We start from the raw sequence: 14,467 nt of genomic DNA on the forward strand, positions 1-14,467 counted from the left end.
TTCTTACTTTCAGCCTGCAGGTGGCAGATGGAGACCACCTGTTGCACGTTTCTCTTTCTATACTCTATGTTCAACTAAAATGCTGTTAACTCGCAAGTTGTGTTTTCAGTATGTCGTTTATGTGTATTTATTGTATGCAAGAGATGTTTAACTCACAGTCTAACATAATGTACATTCACTTTTGTTGCTTATTTATTTAATTTTTACAATCTAAAAAAGCATTAACATGTTAAACAAAGCATGAATCATAAGCTTTATAATTTGCCAACATGTAATGCACGCACGTCACTAAATTTATTTAAACTGTTGTTATTAAAATAGTGGCTGGCTCTCTCTAGGAAGCTGTGGATGATTCTATTTTGCCTCCAACATTTGGCCATGAACGTCCCAAATGTTTTCTCCACCAGAAAGAAAGAAATCTTTGCACACTTGATTAGTTTTCAAATTTTATTTTTGTCATTTATCTTCAAAAAGCAAGAAAATATACTCTTTTCTTCCAGAAATAATAAATATACAATATTTCTTTATGAACAAAATGCACAATTTACAAAAAAGTGGCAACTGAGTGCTCCACCTCCTACACAGTTCTGTTTGACTGTATGCATTCAACTCATTTATCACAGAGTTATAACTGCTATTAGTACATCCTACTCTCATTATTAATGTCTTATTTTTCTATACAGTATTACAGTTTTCATTAGGTAGAAAGTTCCACCACACAAACTCTTCTTAATTACAGGTCTTCATTGTGCTATGTGTTTGTTATTCTACCATAATACTTTCACAAGGTATGAAGACTCCACAGTCAGTTCATTGCTTGTGTCGTGGCTGAGAGCTTATTCCACACATTTTGAGACAAGTTTGTAAAGACGTCAGCCGGCTGGAGCTGATCCCTCCCTGTGGGTGGAGGCTGACAGCAGAGTTAGCCGTTGTTCCTCCATCTATTTCCTGCATGTGCTGATGGTCATTCCTTGTTTATCAGGTGCATTCCACTGCTCTGGTATGGAGGCAGTAGTGTCTGTCTGTGAGATAACGCTGTCTTGTGGTCACGAGGTGAACAGCATGTGTGATAACAGCCAGGCTAAAATACAGGACAGTGTGAGAATGCTGTGGACTGAGGCCGGCTGGGCTGAGCTGGGGTCGGGCGGAGGGGAGGAAGCTGGACTGGGATGTCTCTCTGCGGCATAGATCTCCACCCGTCGGTGCTGCTCTTGGTGGGTCAGCGGAGGCTCCACTGTCACATAGCCATTGATTATCCTCACATTAGGTGGTGGAGTCGTGCTGGAGTAAAGAGGACACAAGAAATCAGGGTTTAACTCAAATACTTGAACATATCTAATACATTCTTAGGCAACCTAACCAATAGTGGTCTTCAACTTCCCCTGACACACACAGATCTTACTTTAAATTTTATTCATCATATATCTATATTCAAGTCTTCCTTGACACGAATATCACCCAAGCAGCTACTTACAAAAAAACTTAACAACATCTAAAGTTACTGTATAAAGCTGAATATCTTTTGAAAAGCTGAAAATCAGTGGTGTTTTCTGTCTATGTAAAAAAGCGACTTGTTGTCTGTGTTGGATTATAATGATCTGTTATATATACATACCTCCGCTTAGTGTCTTAATATGCTTGACACAGCTTTACATGCGTCCTTGATCCACGATACAATATTATCACGATACATTATTATTACGATTTTAAATATGTTTTGATATGCCGACTATTGCGATAAAATATATCAGAATATGTTGTGGTTTATTACCTTTTTTTTAACTGTAAAATTGTCCTCAAAGGAAAACTTTGTCAACATCTGTTTTATCTAATAAGATCAAGTTTTCGGTTTGTTCATCTCACTTCAGCCATTTTTCTCACAGCAGCAAAATGTGTCTGTGTCTGTGTGAATGAAAAAGCAATTGGTTATATTATTCTAGGCTACCTAAAGTTTAATTTCTATTTGTAACATTAATAATTCATCCGCTAAAAAAACACAAAACAATACTTAGCACTGTATGGCGATAAAATATTGTGATACTATGTTGTATCGATTTTCTCCCCCACCCCTACTACCTGTGTGTCTTTATCACGCATAAAAGAGTTAGACGATTCTTTTTGCTTTCTCAGTTTCTCATTATGTTATCTGTTCCAAATGCCCAGGCGGAAATTGGCAAAAAGGGCATTAATGTATTCTGCACCCTCGGCATGATATATGTTGCAGAATGACTTGAAACCCAAGGCATTAATGTCGTTAAATGCTTTAAAAGCCTGGAGGTAGACTGCTCAAGATGTCAGTTTTTAATTCACCTGGTTACGAAACACGCTCTTTTAAACTTCTCGTTTGAGTTGTGTGTTCCTTTTGCTTCACTTCCTTTTTATTTAGTCTCTTTTTTTTCTGCTTGTAACTGTGTGTTTTTATTTATGCTGCTGCCTATCTTGGCCAGGTCCCTTGAAAACATATTCCCAAACTCAGTGGGACTCTCCTGGTTACATAAAAAATTACAATAAATAAAAAAAAATCAATATAGTAAACAGATTATAATCGGTATCTCACCTATCCCCAATGCGAACCCACAGGTCACTGAAGAGGCGGGGCCTCCCGTGGCCGCGGTGAGCTTTGCGAGGCCGCTTGTGTCGTCCAAATTCCTCCAGCTGGCTCAGGCTGTCGGGGAGCAGAATGTGAGGCAGCTCCTCGTCTCCCAGGCCGGGCATGTTCTCCGGTTCGCCCAGCTCCATCTCTGAAGGACTGGTCGACCAGCTGTCAGGAGATGCTGTGGTGGTGTCGGTGCTCTCCTCGCTGGGCTGCGCTGCAGGCTTTTGAGCTGGATCATGCCTGGAGCAGAAAAAAAACAGATAGAGAGGATATAGAGTCAGTTTACACTCAGCCCACTCTGGGTTTTATTTTTGGCTAAATGAATCCTGAGCATCACTGAAACCTTTGACTTATAGATGGAAAACATGCTTCCTTTGTGTCTCTGAGCTGATCGTATTAGACTGTTCCACTTTTCAAATGTTATTGTTCGTGGTTTCGGACCAGTCTCTTACTTCCCACTTACATCTCTTGACTTGAATCAAAGACATGACTACCACATAGGATGCCTTGCCCCATAAACTCCACACTGAGTGGCAGAAATACCCAGCAGGCAACTTTAGAGGAAGTTGTAACTCTTGTGGCCGTACTGTAACGTCAAAACTGACATCTGCCCGAAGCAGACCACCCAGAATCGCCGGCCGCTCCTCAAAAACTTTTGCCATGCTCCTCTTTCTTCCTCCCATTACTCATACTTTCTCCTTTCTTGTTCTTTTCCTGTCAGTATGGCTCGCATGTGACTTTGCGTTTGAAGGTAGGACATCAAAAGAACTAAATGTATCCATCATTTAGAGGTCCAGTGTGTAGGATTTAGGGGGATATATTGGCAGAAATGTAATATTATACACCAATCAGCCAAAACATTAAAACCATTGGAGGGTGAAGTGAATCACATCATCTTGTTACAATTCAGTGTTCTGCTGGGAAATCTTAGGTCCTGGCATTTATGTGGATGCCACATAAAGCGTTCCACCCACCCAAACAAAAAATTCCCCGATGGCAGTGACCCTCTTTTCAGGACAATGTGTCGTGCCACATTGCAAAAACTGCTCAGGAATGGCACGAAAAACATGACAAAGAGCTAAAGGCCAAGACCTGGCTTTGAAATTCCCCATATTCCAATCTGACCAAGTGTTTGTGGGACACGCCTGTACCCCAGAAGTACCCTGATCCTTGATAGGGCCTCCTTGGATTGAACTAGGCTCCTACCTATCAAGGCATGGACACAGGTTCTTGGGGGTGTCCTGAGGTGTCTGGCACCAAGGTGTTGTTGGCAGATCCTTTGAGTGCTGTGGGTAGGGTGTCCCACGAATGCTCTATCACATTGGGATTTGGGGCTCTTTGTCACATTTCTCTGGCCATTCCTGAGCACTTTCTGTGGTGTGGCATGGCACATTGTTTTGCTGGTGGGTGGAGCATGTCACATGGCATCTACATGATTGCCAGGACCCAAGGTTTCCTAGAAGAACATTGTGTTGTAATGAGATGATCAATGCTATTCACTTTACATGTCAGTGGTTTTAATGTTGTGGCTGATCAGTGTATAATAAGTATGCTTCCTTTAGTGTATAATCACCTGAAAATATGAATTGTTGTGTTTTCGTTACCTCAGTATAAACCATTTATATCTACACAGGGAGCAGATCCTCATCCAAAGAGTCGCCATGTTGCTACAGTAGCCCACAACGGACAAACCAGACACTAGCTTTAGATAGGGCCATTCGTGTTTTCGATTACTAGTTAGCAGCCTCTCCTCAACAAGCATCATTGAGAAAACACTTATTTTAACGTGAAACAGCTTTATTCAGTGGTTTTACTGTGTTATATCACTGGGTCTGTTTGTGTTGGAGAGAAAGAGACCTCTGTGGATAATTCTCCTCTCATTAAAAACCTGAATGTCTGGATCTGAAGTTGTCAGAGAAAAAAGGTGAGCACATATTAGAAGGTGCTGGGCTAGTAGCCTGTCTTGGACAAACTGGACAGCATTTGAGAAACACTGATTTATAAAGTTAAACTGCTTCAATCAGTGTTTTCATTGAACACTGAAGGAATCCTTAACCAGGAGTTCATGCTTGGCACATAGGAGAAGTTTAAGCTGCCTGCAATCTGCAATCCTCACCGTTAGATGCCACTCAATCCTACACACTGCTCCTTGAAAGGAGTTACATGGAAACAAACAGTAGAAAGTTCAGAATTTTCTGTGCTCATGTTAAACTTTTTTACCATTTCACATTGCTAAACATGATATGATGGATCATAGGATGGATCATAGTCATGATTTCCACAGCTCACTCATAATTACCATACTCATTTTGTCCCTCCGGTGATCATAAATCCGATGGTCTGCACTTCTACTTCCACAGACATGAAAACCCCCCTCAGTCAGGGTGATGATAGCTCCAGGCCTGCGGTCAAGCTACTGTGGAGCCAAACCCACCTCCAGTCTGCGCTGTCTGTCAGTCATATAATCGCTCTTTGAGACCTTTTGCCAGTCGGTCCGAAACACTCCAGGTCTGAGGCTGTCATAAACACCTCTCATTCAGCCATCTTGTGGTGTTTTTCCTCGCCTGTCATGTCACCTTGTATCAGGGAGCTATAAAAGTGGTTGTGCACACGTGTAAGTGTGTGGTCGCGTGGTCGTGTGTGCAAGCGTACGCAAGTGTTTTGTGACCACAGTAAGGCAGTCCACTTGTCAGCTTTTAAACCAGAACCACTGGCTAAAGCCCACAACTCTGCAAACAGGGCGGAGGGAGATAGAGAGTTTACAGCTGTAGTGTGCAAGGGAGAAGTTTGTAAAAGGCTGGATGGATGGATGGGGATGCATTTAGTGTTTTTAAAGGGATGCCCCTTGTTGTTTCCATTTTAACCCTGATTCAAGTGGCTTTTGTTACTTTTTTATGGGCCCATGGATCAACCCCCTAGGTGAGACGGGAGCTGCTCTGTGCCAAGGAATGGCGCACACACACACACACACACACACACACACACACACACACTGAGATATTAAGAGGGCTTGTGGAAGGTTTTTGTGGAGAACTGCTGCAGGACGCCAAGCCTCTGTGTGAGTTTAAGTGTGTGTACAACCCCGCTCCTTGGCACTGTGCATCCCTCCACTCACCCTGCATACACATGCACACGTGTGTGTGTTTACCAGTGGTACCAGTGGCTGCTGAGAACAGGCAGAACCACCACTGGCAGCTTGCCTTTGGCAGGCAGGGGAGGGAGGGAGGGAGGGAGCAGGGGAGGAAGGTGAGGGAGTTGATGAGGTATCAAAGGATTCCTGCATAGCTTAGCTATATTTGTTACAGAGCACAATTTGGACCATATCTGCGTTGCACTTCAATAAATCTACCGAGGTTAAATAGTTCGACTCAAGAGAGACTAAGACGGATGTGGACTGGCTGAGTTTCTTTCTCGTTTTGATGGGCTCTGTTGATGGATGTCCACATGTATCTGCACGCCTGCCAAGTACTAAGAGAGCACAAATGCTCTGTTTCACAGTCCATATTACCATAACATTATTAGTGTGATGCTAGCACAAACTCTTTGTCTTTTTCCATTCATCATCTTGTCAGGATCTCAACTGTAACCTGTGAATGATTACTGCGCAAAACAAAAATAATACATCCGTTCTACTGTATTATCAACCTTGTCAGTTTGGTGATGTCAAACAATCTCTGTAATTTTCTCATCAGATATATATAATTAGTAACCCAAGCAATCATCTGCACTTTTCTGTTTTTCCACAACAGATTTTTTGTTTGTTTCTTTGTAACCACGGTACTTTAATCAAATGACATGCTCCATCATCTCTTACACTCTGCTCTGCTTACTCACTCTGTGACTGGCTCTTGGTGATCAGGTGGCACGTGCACGATCTCGTAGCCCTCCTGCCTCAGGATGTCCAGCACGCTGTGGTTCCCCAGGAAGTGACCTAAGAGTAGACAAAAGGCCAAAAGTCAGAACAGATCTAAGAGAAACGAGACAGAGTTCAAGCATTTTTTAATTTTTTTGCAGAGCGTGCATTTGGTCTGTATGACTAAACATAACCTGGAAAACATTCTGACGCTAACAACGGCAACTTAAAGGAACAGTTCACCGCAAATTCATAAAAAGATATTCTCCTCTTACCTGTAGTACTCTTTATCAATATAGATTGTTTTGGTGTGAACTACTGACTGTTAGAGATATCGGCCGTAGAGATGTCTGACTTCTTGCAAATATAGTGGAACCAGATAGAACTCGGCTTGTGGTGCATTTCAAAATACATTTGAAAAAATCAACAGCAGTCTCTCTTCCCAGAAATCATGACTCAGTTACTGAAGATAATCCACAGACCTTGTTGTGAGCAGTTTCATGTAGAAAAACAATTTTCTTTCTACTGAACTACACCTGCTAACCGTATCACTGCGCAGAAGGAAGTGTGCATCTACTCATGGATGAGAGGCTTATGCTTGTGACAGTGTGTGATGTAATCATTAATGGCGTCCTCCTCGGCTGAGCTGTAATGTTAGCTAGCTCAGTGGTGCAACGTGAGTCTGTGCAGTGATAAGGTCAGTGGGTGTAGTTCAGTAGAAAGAAAATAGTTCCTACATGAAACTGCTAACAACAAGGTGTGTGGATGATCTTGAGTATCTTGGTCACGATTTCTGCAAAGAGTTGGGTTGCTGTTGAGTTTTCAAATGTATTTTTTTGACGCTTTGAGCACCACAAACCGAGTACCATCTGGTTCCATTATATTGGAGAGAAGGCAGACATGTCTATGGCTGATATCTCCAACACTCTGCAACTCACACCAAAACAATCTAGACTGATAAACAGCACTATGAGTAACAGGAAAAAATATGCATTTTTGATTTGGGGTGAACTGTCCCTTTAAAGCCAGTTTTTGGTTAGCATGCATTTTGTCTGTTTGACTAAATATGACCTGGAAAAATGTTTTGATGCAAATAACAGACACTCAAGTGTATCTTTAAACAGGATCAACACCAGATACACCCAACATTTAGTCGACTGCCCCAACCAAAGACAATATTTTTCCATCATCGGTCCAGGGATACTTTTATGTAGCGGCAGGTGCAGTCCTGCTGTAAACAGAAGTGAGAAACAGAGTTGTGGAGAATCTGTGAGATAACAAGGACTATTCAAATTGTTGCTCTGTAATGATGTCGGCACTCAACCTCCAGCCCCCTCTCCACCCCTCTTTCCTTCAACTTGTATATGATTCCTTCAGACTGACATCAAACATGCAGGCCTCAGCCCCACGCTGATAAAAGCTTTTTTTATTTCTCCCATCAGCCGATAATCCTGTGTGTCACTCAACCCAGCAATAAGCTGTAATGTAGCTTGACATCACCCCCCACTACACACACACACACACACACACACACGCATACCCTAACAGAAAGAATTCCTATTTGTGCACATGCAAAAATTTGCACACGCTCAGGAATTTGCACACTCACACACCTCAGCTCTCTCCTGCAGCTTATTAACAACACGTTGACAATATTCAAGCCTCTCGCTGGCTTTTTTTTTTTTTTTTTGTCGGGGGCCTTCTGCTCCCACTCAGCTCCTCACCCCCCTGCCAATTTTATCATTATAATGTTCCTGATCATTCCTGAGAGTCAAAGAAAGAGGCACGCGGTCTTACACTTTCTTGGCAGCCGAGTTCAAAGGCAGTGCTGGGATAGGCTGTGGAGTGAGAGGAGGCTTCTAACAACAGAGTGTCGGCGAGATCAGATGGGATTACACAGAGGGGAGAGTGTGAGGTTTTTGTCTGAGTGGAGGTGGGTGTATGTATTTGTGTGTGTGTGTGTGTGTGTGTGTGTGTGTGTGTGTTCCTGTTTTTCTATACTTAAGCAGACTTAATGTCCTCACAAGTGCAGAAGTGTGGATGTATTTCTCATGCCTGTTTTCTTAAATAATTTTCCAGGGTTTGGGAACTTAAACTGAAACATAAGGCAGTGACAGCTACAAGTGATTCTGTCAATGCAACAGAAAACAGAGTTCAAATTAAATCTCTTAATAGAAACAATAACCACAAAATAAAGTCATGGATTGCCTTGAAATATGGTACACACTTTCATGTCCCCCTCAGGATGAATTATAATAACTTTGGTGATCCCTTAACATTTTCTCTAGCGCTACCATCGGGCCAAAATTTCAATTTGTCCAGTACCTGCAAAACTAATGACATCCTCATCAGCCTCAGCTGTATTTTGTATAAAGTGCCCATCAGAGACTGTATTAAAGATGGACTTAGTTTAGTGCAGTTGATTTATAAGAGGACAGTGTGCAATGACATTAATCATTTACAAGAAATTAAATCATGGTTGCACCAGATTTAGCAAAATGCTAATTTCCATCTGTGGTCCTACACAAGTGGACGCATTAAATAAAAATAAAATTCAAGGTGCAATGCAGACTACAGTAAATAGAAGATTAGTCTGTATAATGCAGTATTAAAATATAATGATATATGAGAAAATGGCTGTTAAAATCTATACACTCAAAAAAGTTCCACTACACAAATACCTACTTAATTACTACCAATAATAACTCTTCTCTCCTCTCTCACATTCTTCTCTCTTTTCTTTCATCCCTTTCTCCCTAACAAGACTCCGGGGCCAAAGTCAGCTCATTCAGTGACCGCATGCTGACAGATTCAACCACTCTCATATCTGTGTCAAGCAGCTATTTCATTAATTTCTGCAGGCTGGGGGCAGAGAAGAACACCTCCTGTGTGTTCAGCTGGGTGTGAGGTCAAGCTGCCTGTTTGATGTGCTGACTTGATTTCCTCCGCTCTGCTGTCATGCATAACACGCACAGACTGAGCAGTTTGTCTGTGTGTGTGTGTTTGTTTGTTTGTGTAATTTAAATTGTAGTTTTCCTTCACAGCCGGCAGACAACCACATGTTTTTCATTTCTAAGACACACCTGCTGTAAATCTGACATCCTTAAAGCATTCAATCCCCTTCAGTTTGTTGTTTTCGGGATTCTGTAAACACGCACCCACTTCTTAAACAACCTACTGAATCCACAAACAAGCAGGCCAGCAATGCAAACACTTTTGTCTGCAACGCAGGGCTAAAAAAAGACACACGTAAACTACAAAGGCTGCAGACATGCACTTATGCTCACTTGCCTCCTCACACACACACAACTGTCATTCTCAGGGTGAAAACCACCACTTCTCAAATGTTGGTAACTTGATGTTTGAACTTAAATTGAGGGATTGCACAGTTCCCCATGAGTGGGCACAATTTGTCAAACAAAAACAAAAATGTTTATCTTTCTTCCTCAAAATTTGGACTCATGGAAGAGGTTTATGCACAAGCTTTTCATCTGACAACAGTGGCATGTGTATTGTTTGTCTCTGTGTGTTTTTGTGGTTCATCCCTGTGTGTGGGTGAGTGATTGGGTACAGAGATAATAGCTCTTTCCATACAGATGATTGTGTGTGTGTGTGTGTGTGTGTGTGTGTGTGTGTGTGTGTGTGTGTGTGTGTGTGTGTGGGAGAGGCTGGGCTAGTGTGTTTGTTTTTGGAGTATCCAGACAGTAAACAGTGTGGTGCTTCTGAAGCAGGGAGCAGGCCCAACAAACAGCTCCATTAGCCAAGACGTAATGAGAGGTCAGATGACTACTAATCGCTCCCCTGCTGCACGTTGAGCTCGTAGGCTTACTGCACTGGTAGTACGCTGCAAAACATGCCGCTGATGTGTAGGAAACACTTACAAGTTACTTATAGTAGTATTCTGTGACATTTTGTATACAACTAAAGGTCTGTGGAAAGCTGTGATATCTTCTAGTGTCTGAGTAGCATTTCAAATTCTCTTACAGACAGGAAGTCATGTGTCTAAACTGAACGAAAACGCCAAAACCAGGGATGTAGGATTTGTTTCATCTTTTAGGGGGGGCACATACTAATCCTCCCTGGTTGACTGACGTTATGAGTTCTCAGCAACCTTTTTTCCACGAGCTTTGACCATCCGAAATCACGAAGTACATGATCAGCATCAGGAGGGAAAACCACCCTCACCAACTGACTGATCAAGAACCTGCCGAACTGTTGTGTGGTATATCAGGATGACCTCTTCAAGCCACGAGATCAGATTGAAGTTGGTGAAGATGGCTTTAAGCAGTATGATGTCATCACTGCTCTGCACATGGACGCCATGATGAGTACGATCGATGCATGGTTGGACAACCCGGTGAAGTTTGAGAAGTCTTACGGTGTCAATAACACCCTGGATACTGAGATCGTCCCAGCGTCTGACCATAAGGAGAAAGAGACTCACATCCTTATTGTAGAGGGCCTTCTCTTTCCTTTTGATGGCAGATGCAGCCATTGTTTTTGAGGTTGCATAATGCTACCACCCACTTTACCAAGCATTACCACTGTAGGCCTACGTCTATGAGTTGCATTCTAGCAGTACATCTAAATAAAGTCCTCTTATGTTTTTTATCAGTGGAGACAATTGCACATGTTCTAAATATTGAGAGGGATATGTCCCCTGTGTTCCTTCCAAAATCTACGCTAGTTCATCTAAAACAATTAGAAGAACAATGGAAGTTATTATGAACAAAGGAAAATACAATGCAGAAACATATGCAGTGTCTAAATGCCATACTACTAATTATATTCAGTATGTGCTTTGTACTGTACTTTTTCTGTTTTCTACTAACTAACTTTAATAGCACACTGACCACATGACTTTGGAAGGCCTCTGCCAATTAAACTTTACAACAAGAGGGCAAAATGTTATTCCAAAGATATATATTTTTTCCTTGGGCTGCATCACCATTAGCACATTGTTTTGATATTTTGCAGCTGTGAGCGCTTCCTCTATTTCCATGATTAATGTTTTTATGGTTATGTTCAGGCACTCACTCAGAGCCCCTGGATAAGGTTAGGGGAAGATCGCAGTCTTGATTAAATACTGAAAAAGTAAAAAGTTACTTGAAGCACGAGGCGGGATGTGTTTACTTACTCACTTATGTTAAATCAGAACCACAATCTTTCCCTAACCTTAATCAAAGAGAGTTTGTTGTCTGAACCTAACAGCACACTGGACTCAGGATGCTTTGTCTGACAGTGGTTTAGAGGGACAATAAATCAACAGGGCACTCAAAATTCAAGTGATTTTAAAAAGGGACAGGTCACCCCAAAATAAAAAAAAATGATATTTTTCCTTTTACCTGTGGTGGTATTTTTCCAACACATTCTCACTCCGACCTCATCACAAATTGACATTTGGTCATAGACTCTCCACGTCCACATATGACGTAGAGGGTACCCTGGGTGCGTTGGTTGTTGAGGTTCTGGGACACCGTGTCAACCTCTGCCTGTTACATGCATTGTCTTCTTTCAAAATACACTTCTTTTCACAGGAAAAGTAACGTTTACCTACTGTCTCTTTTAAAATATACACACTATGTTGGTACAACACTGTGAATTGATGTTTTTTTTCCTTCAATAACAAACAAACATGGTTGGCTTTAGGCAACAAAAGCAAAAGCTCTCTCAGGTGAAAGTCAGTGTTTGTTGGACCCATCCACCACCCCTGCCGCCTGCCCCAGACGAACTTTCGCCGCCTTAACTTTCATCCTTGTCCTGCTGCATTCCCCCCTGACACCGCCAGGCGCCATTAAACTATAACGGCAACTGGCCACATATCATGCTGAGTTAAAGGACTCCTTTTTCCTTGGTTTCTGATGCTGCAAGTCACTGCCCAAGCGCTGGATTTTAACGACTTTGGAGTGAGACCAGACTTACTTATCAGTCTGGAATGTTTTGGTGTGAGTTGTTGAGTGTTGGAGATATCGGCTCAAGAAATTAATGCCTTCTGTCAAATATAGATGCCACTCGGCTTGTGGTGCTTAAGGCCCAAAAACGTACATTTCAAAAGCTCAACAGCAATGTCTCTTTCCAGAAACCGTGACTTTCTTTCTCAAGATAATCCACAGATCTTGTTGTGAGCATGTTTTAAATGTAGGAACTATTTTCTTTCTACTGAACTACGCCCGTCAACTGTATCCCCACGTAGAAGGAAGCGTGCATCAACTGCTAGCTCACCTAGCTAATGTTACAGCTCAGCTGGGGTTAACACCAGCCCTGAGTAGATGCATGCTTGCGTCTGTGTGGTGATACGGTTGGCGGGTGTAGTTTGGTAGAAAGTAGTTCCTACATTAAACTGTGAACAACAAGGTCTGTGGATAATTTTCAGTAATGGGGTCATGATTCCTGGAAAGAGACATTGCTGACGAGTTTTTCCAATGTAATTTTTGGTGCTTTGCGCACCTCAAGTTAAGTGCGGTCTAGTTCCATTATATTTGAGAGAAGGCAGACATCTCTATGGCCGGTATTTCCAACACTCAACAATCTAGGTTAATAAATAGCACAACAGGTAAGAGGAAAATATGTATTTTTCATTTAGGGGTGAACTGTTCCTTTAAGTACTAACTCCCTTGAGTATGCTTTAGTATTATTTACATTGTGAGCTATTTTCAAAACGTACTTATATTAGTATGGAATTGGGACCAAGCGTCAGTATCATCATCATGTTCATCACTGTGTTTATTCTGCCGAGTGATCTGTGGTTGAGTTTAAGACTGAAGCAACATAGCTTGTGGTAATGTGGCTCCGAACCACTTACAACCACTTTCACATATCGCCCAGCCCTCCGGTCTTTCTTGCTGCTTTGCTGTCATCGCTCTAATAAAGCAGATATGCTTTAAATATTTTCTTTGCTGAAAAAAAAAAGATAGAGGTGCAACTGTGACTTTTTGCAGTGTGTACACTACCTTACAGGGTGTTTCCCCTCCTGTGGCTCCTGAGAGCAGAGTTAATGACCCAGCTACTCCTCTGTTTAATAACCTTTCCATCCTGATTTCCACTTACAGTAGCGACTTAATGTACTCCACTTCTCCTCCTGTCTGTCTGTGTTTACTGTAGCCACCTCTTGTCTCAGGCGTATCTCTTTATCTGTCTGGCTTTCCAGACTTAATCATGTCTTTTTAGAGCGTCTGCGCTCGTCTGGTTGTCACCACGGCTCTGTCTTCCATCCTCTGTTTGTCTTTCTGTCTCAGTTTTTCCTGTCCTCTCTGTCCATGCAAGGTTGTGTATGATGGCAGTAGTGTTTGTTGCAAAAGGAGGTGTTGCAGCCTGTCTCTCGCTGGTTGCCAACTGGGTTCGACTCCAGCCATGTCAGCACCTCTTTACTCACACCCAGCGTGGGCCTGCACTCCTTCTATCTCTAGCCTCTTCTTCCACTCTCCATTACCATGCCTCTGTTTATGTCTGCTCATCCTTTCCTTTCTACGTCCCTCTGGACAACTTCTAAAGCGCAAAGACAAGCTGGTAGTACAGCAGGGTAAGAATGGAAACAGAGAGCCAGTAAGCACTGGAGATCAGTCCAAAAAAAAAAAAAAGAAAACTCACAGGAAGAGAATTATGTTATTTTTCATTTTTGTGCAAACAAATGTGTTTGCAATTACACTCTGTAAACAATGGATCAACTGATGCGCGCTTGTGGTTTAAAAACATCCCACATGGCTTGCATGCAGACCACCTCATATGAAAATTGCAATCAGAGCACAAACCGTAAGAAAACTAAGAGAGAAAACATGAGGGGGGAGAGTAGAAGCAGGCATTTTCGCGGTGGATTGTGTGAATAGGATGCAGACATAATAGCCAGATATGGAGAATGGCTCGAGGGAGCAAACAGAGGTGAAGGAGGAAGAAAGATGGAAAGCGTGATCGGAGGGTGAGGATTGCACTGACGTACATCCTCCACCCAGCCAGAATGCATGCTGGGTGCTGTTGCTACATTTAAGGTCCAAACAAACACAAGCTGGTGCCCTCCAGCCATT

At 42.3% G+C, this 14,467-nt stretch overlaps 1 protein-coding gene across 1 annotated transcript in view; it reads right to left on the reverse strand.

The window, feature by feature from the left end:
* Positions 1–501: 501 nt before the first annotated feature.
* trabd2b (TraB domain containing 2B) overlaps positions 502–14,467 on the reverse strand; it is an 84,950-nt gene continuing 70,984 nt past the window's right edge. The window contains exons 5-7 of the mRNA XM_049588871.1: positions 6,431–6,527; positions 2,558–2,836; positions 502–1,281 (exon numbers count right to left, since the gene is read on the reverse strand). Coding sequence (XP_049444828.1) covers positions 1,047–1,281; positions 2,558–2,836; positions 6,431–6,527 — 611 coding nt within the window. The 3' untranslated portion in view covers positions 502–1,046. The remainder of the gene's footprint in view (positions 1,282–2,557; positions 2,837–6,430; positions 6,528–14,467) is intronic.

This window comes from Epinephelus fuscoguttatus, linkage group LG10 (genome assembly GCF_011397635.1).
Source record: "Epinephelus fuscoguttatus linkage group LG10, E.fuscoguttatus.final_Chr_v1".
Classification (NCBI taxonomy): domain Eukaryota; kingdom Metazoa; phylum Chordata; class Actinopteri; order Perciformes; family Serranidae; genus Epinephelus; species Epinephelus fuscoguttatus.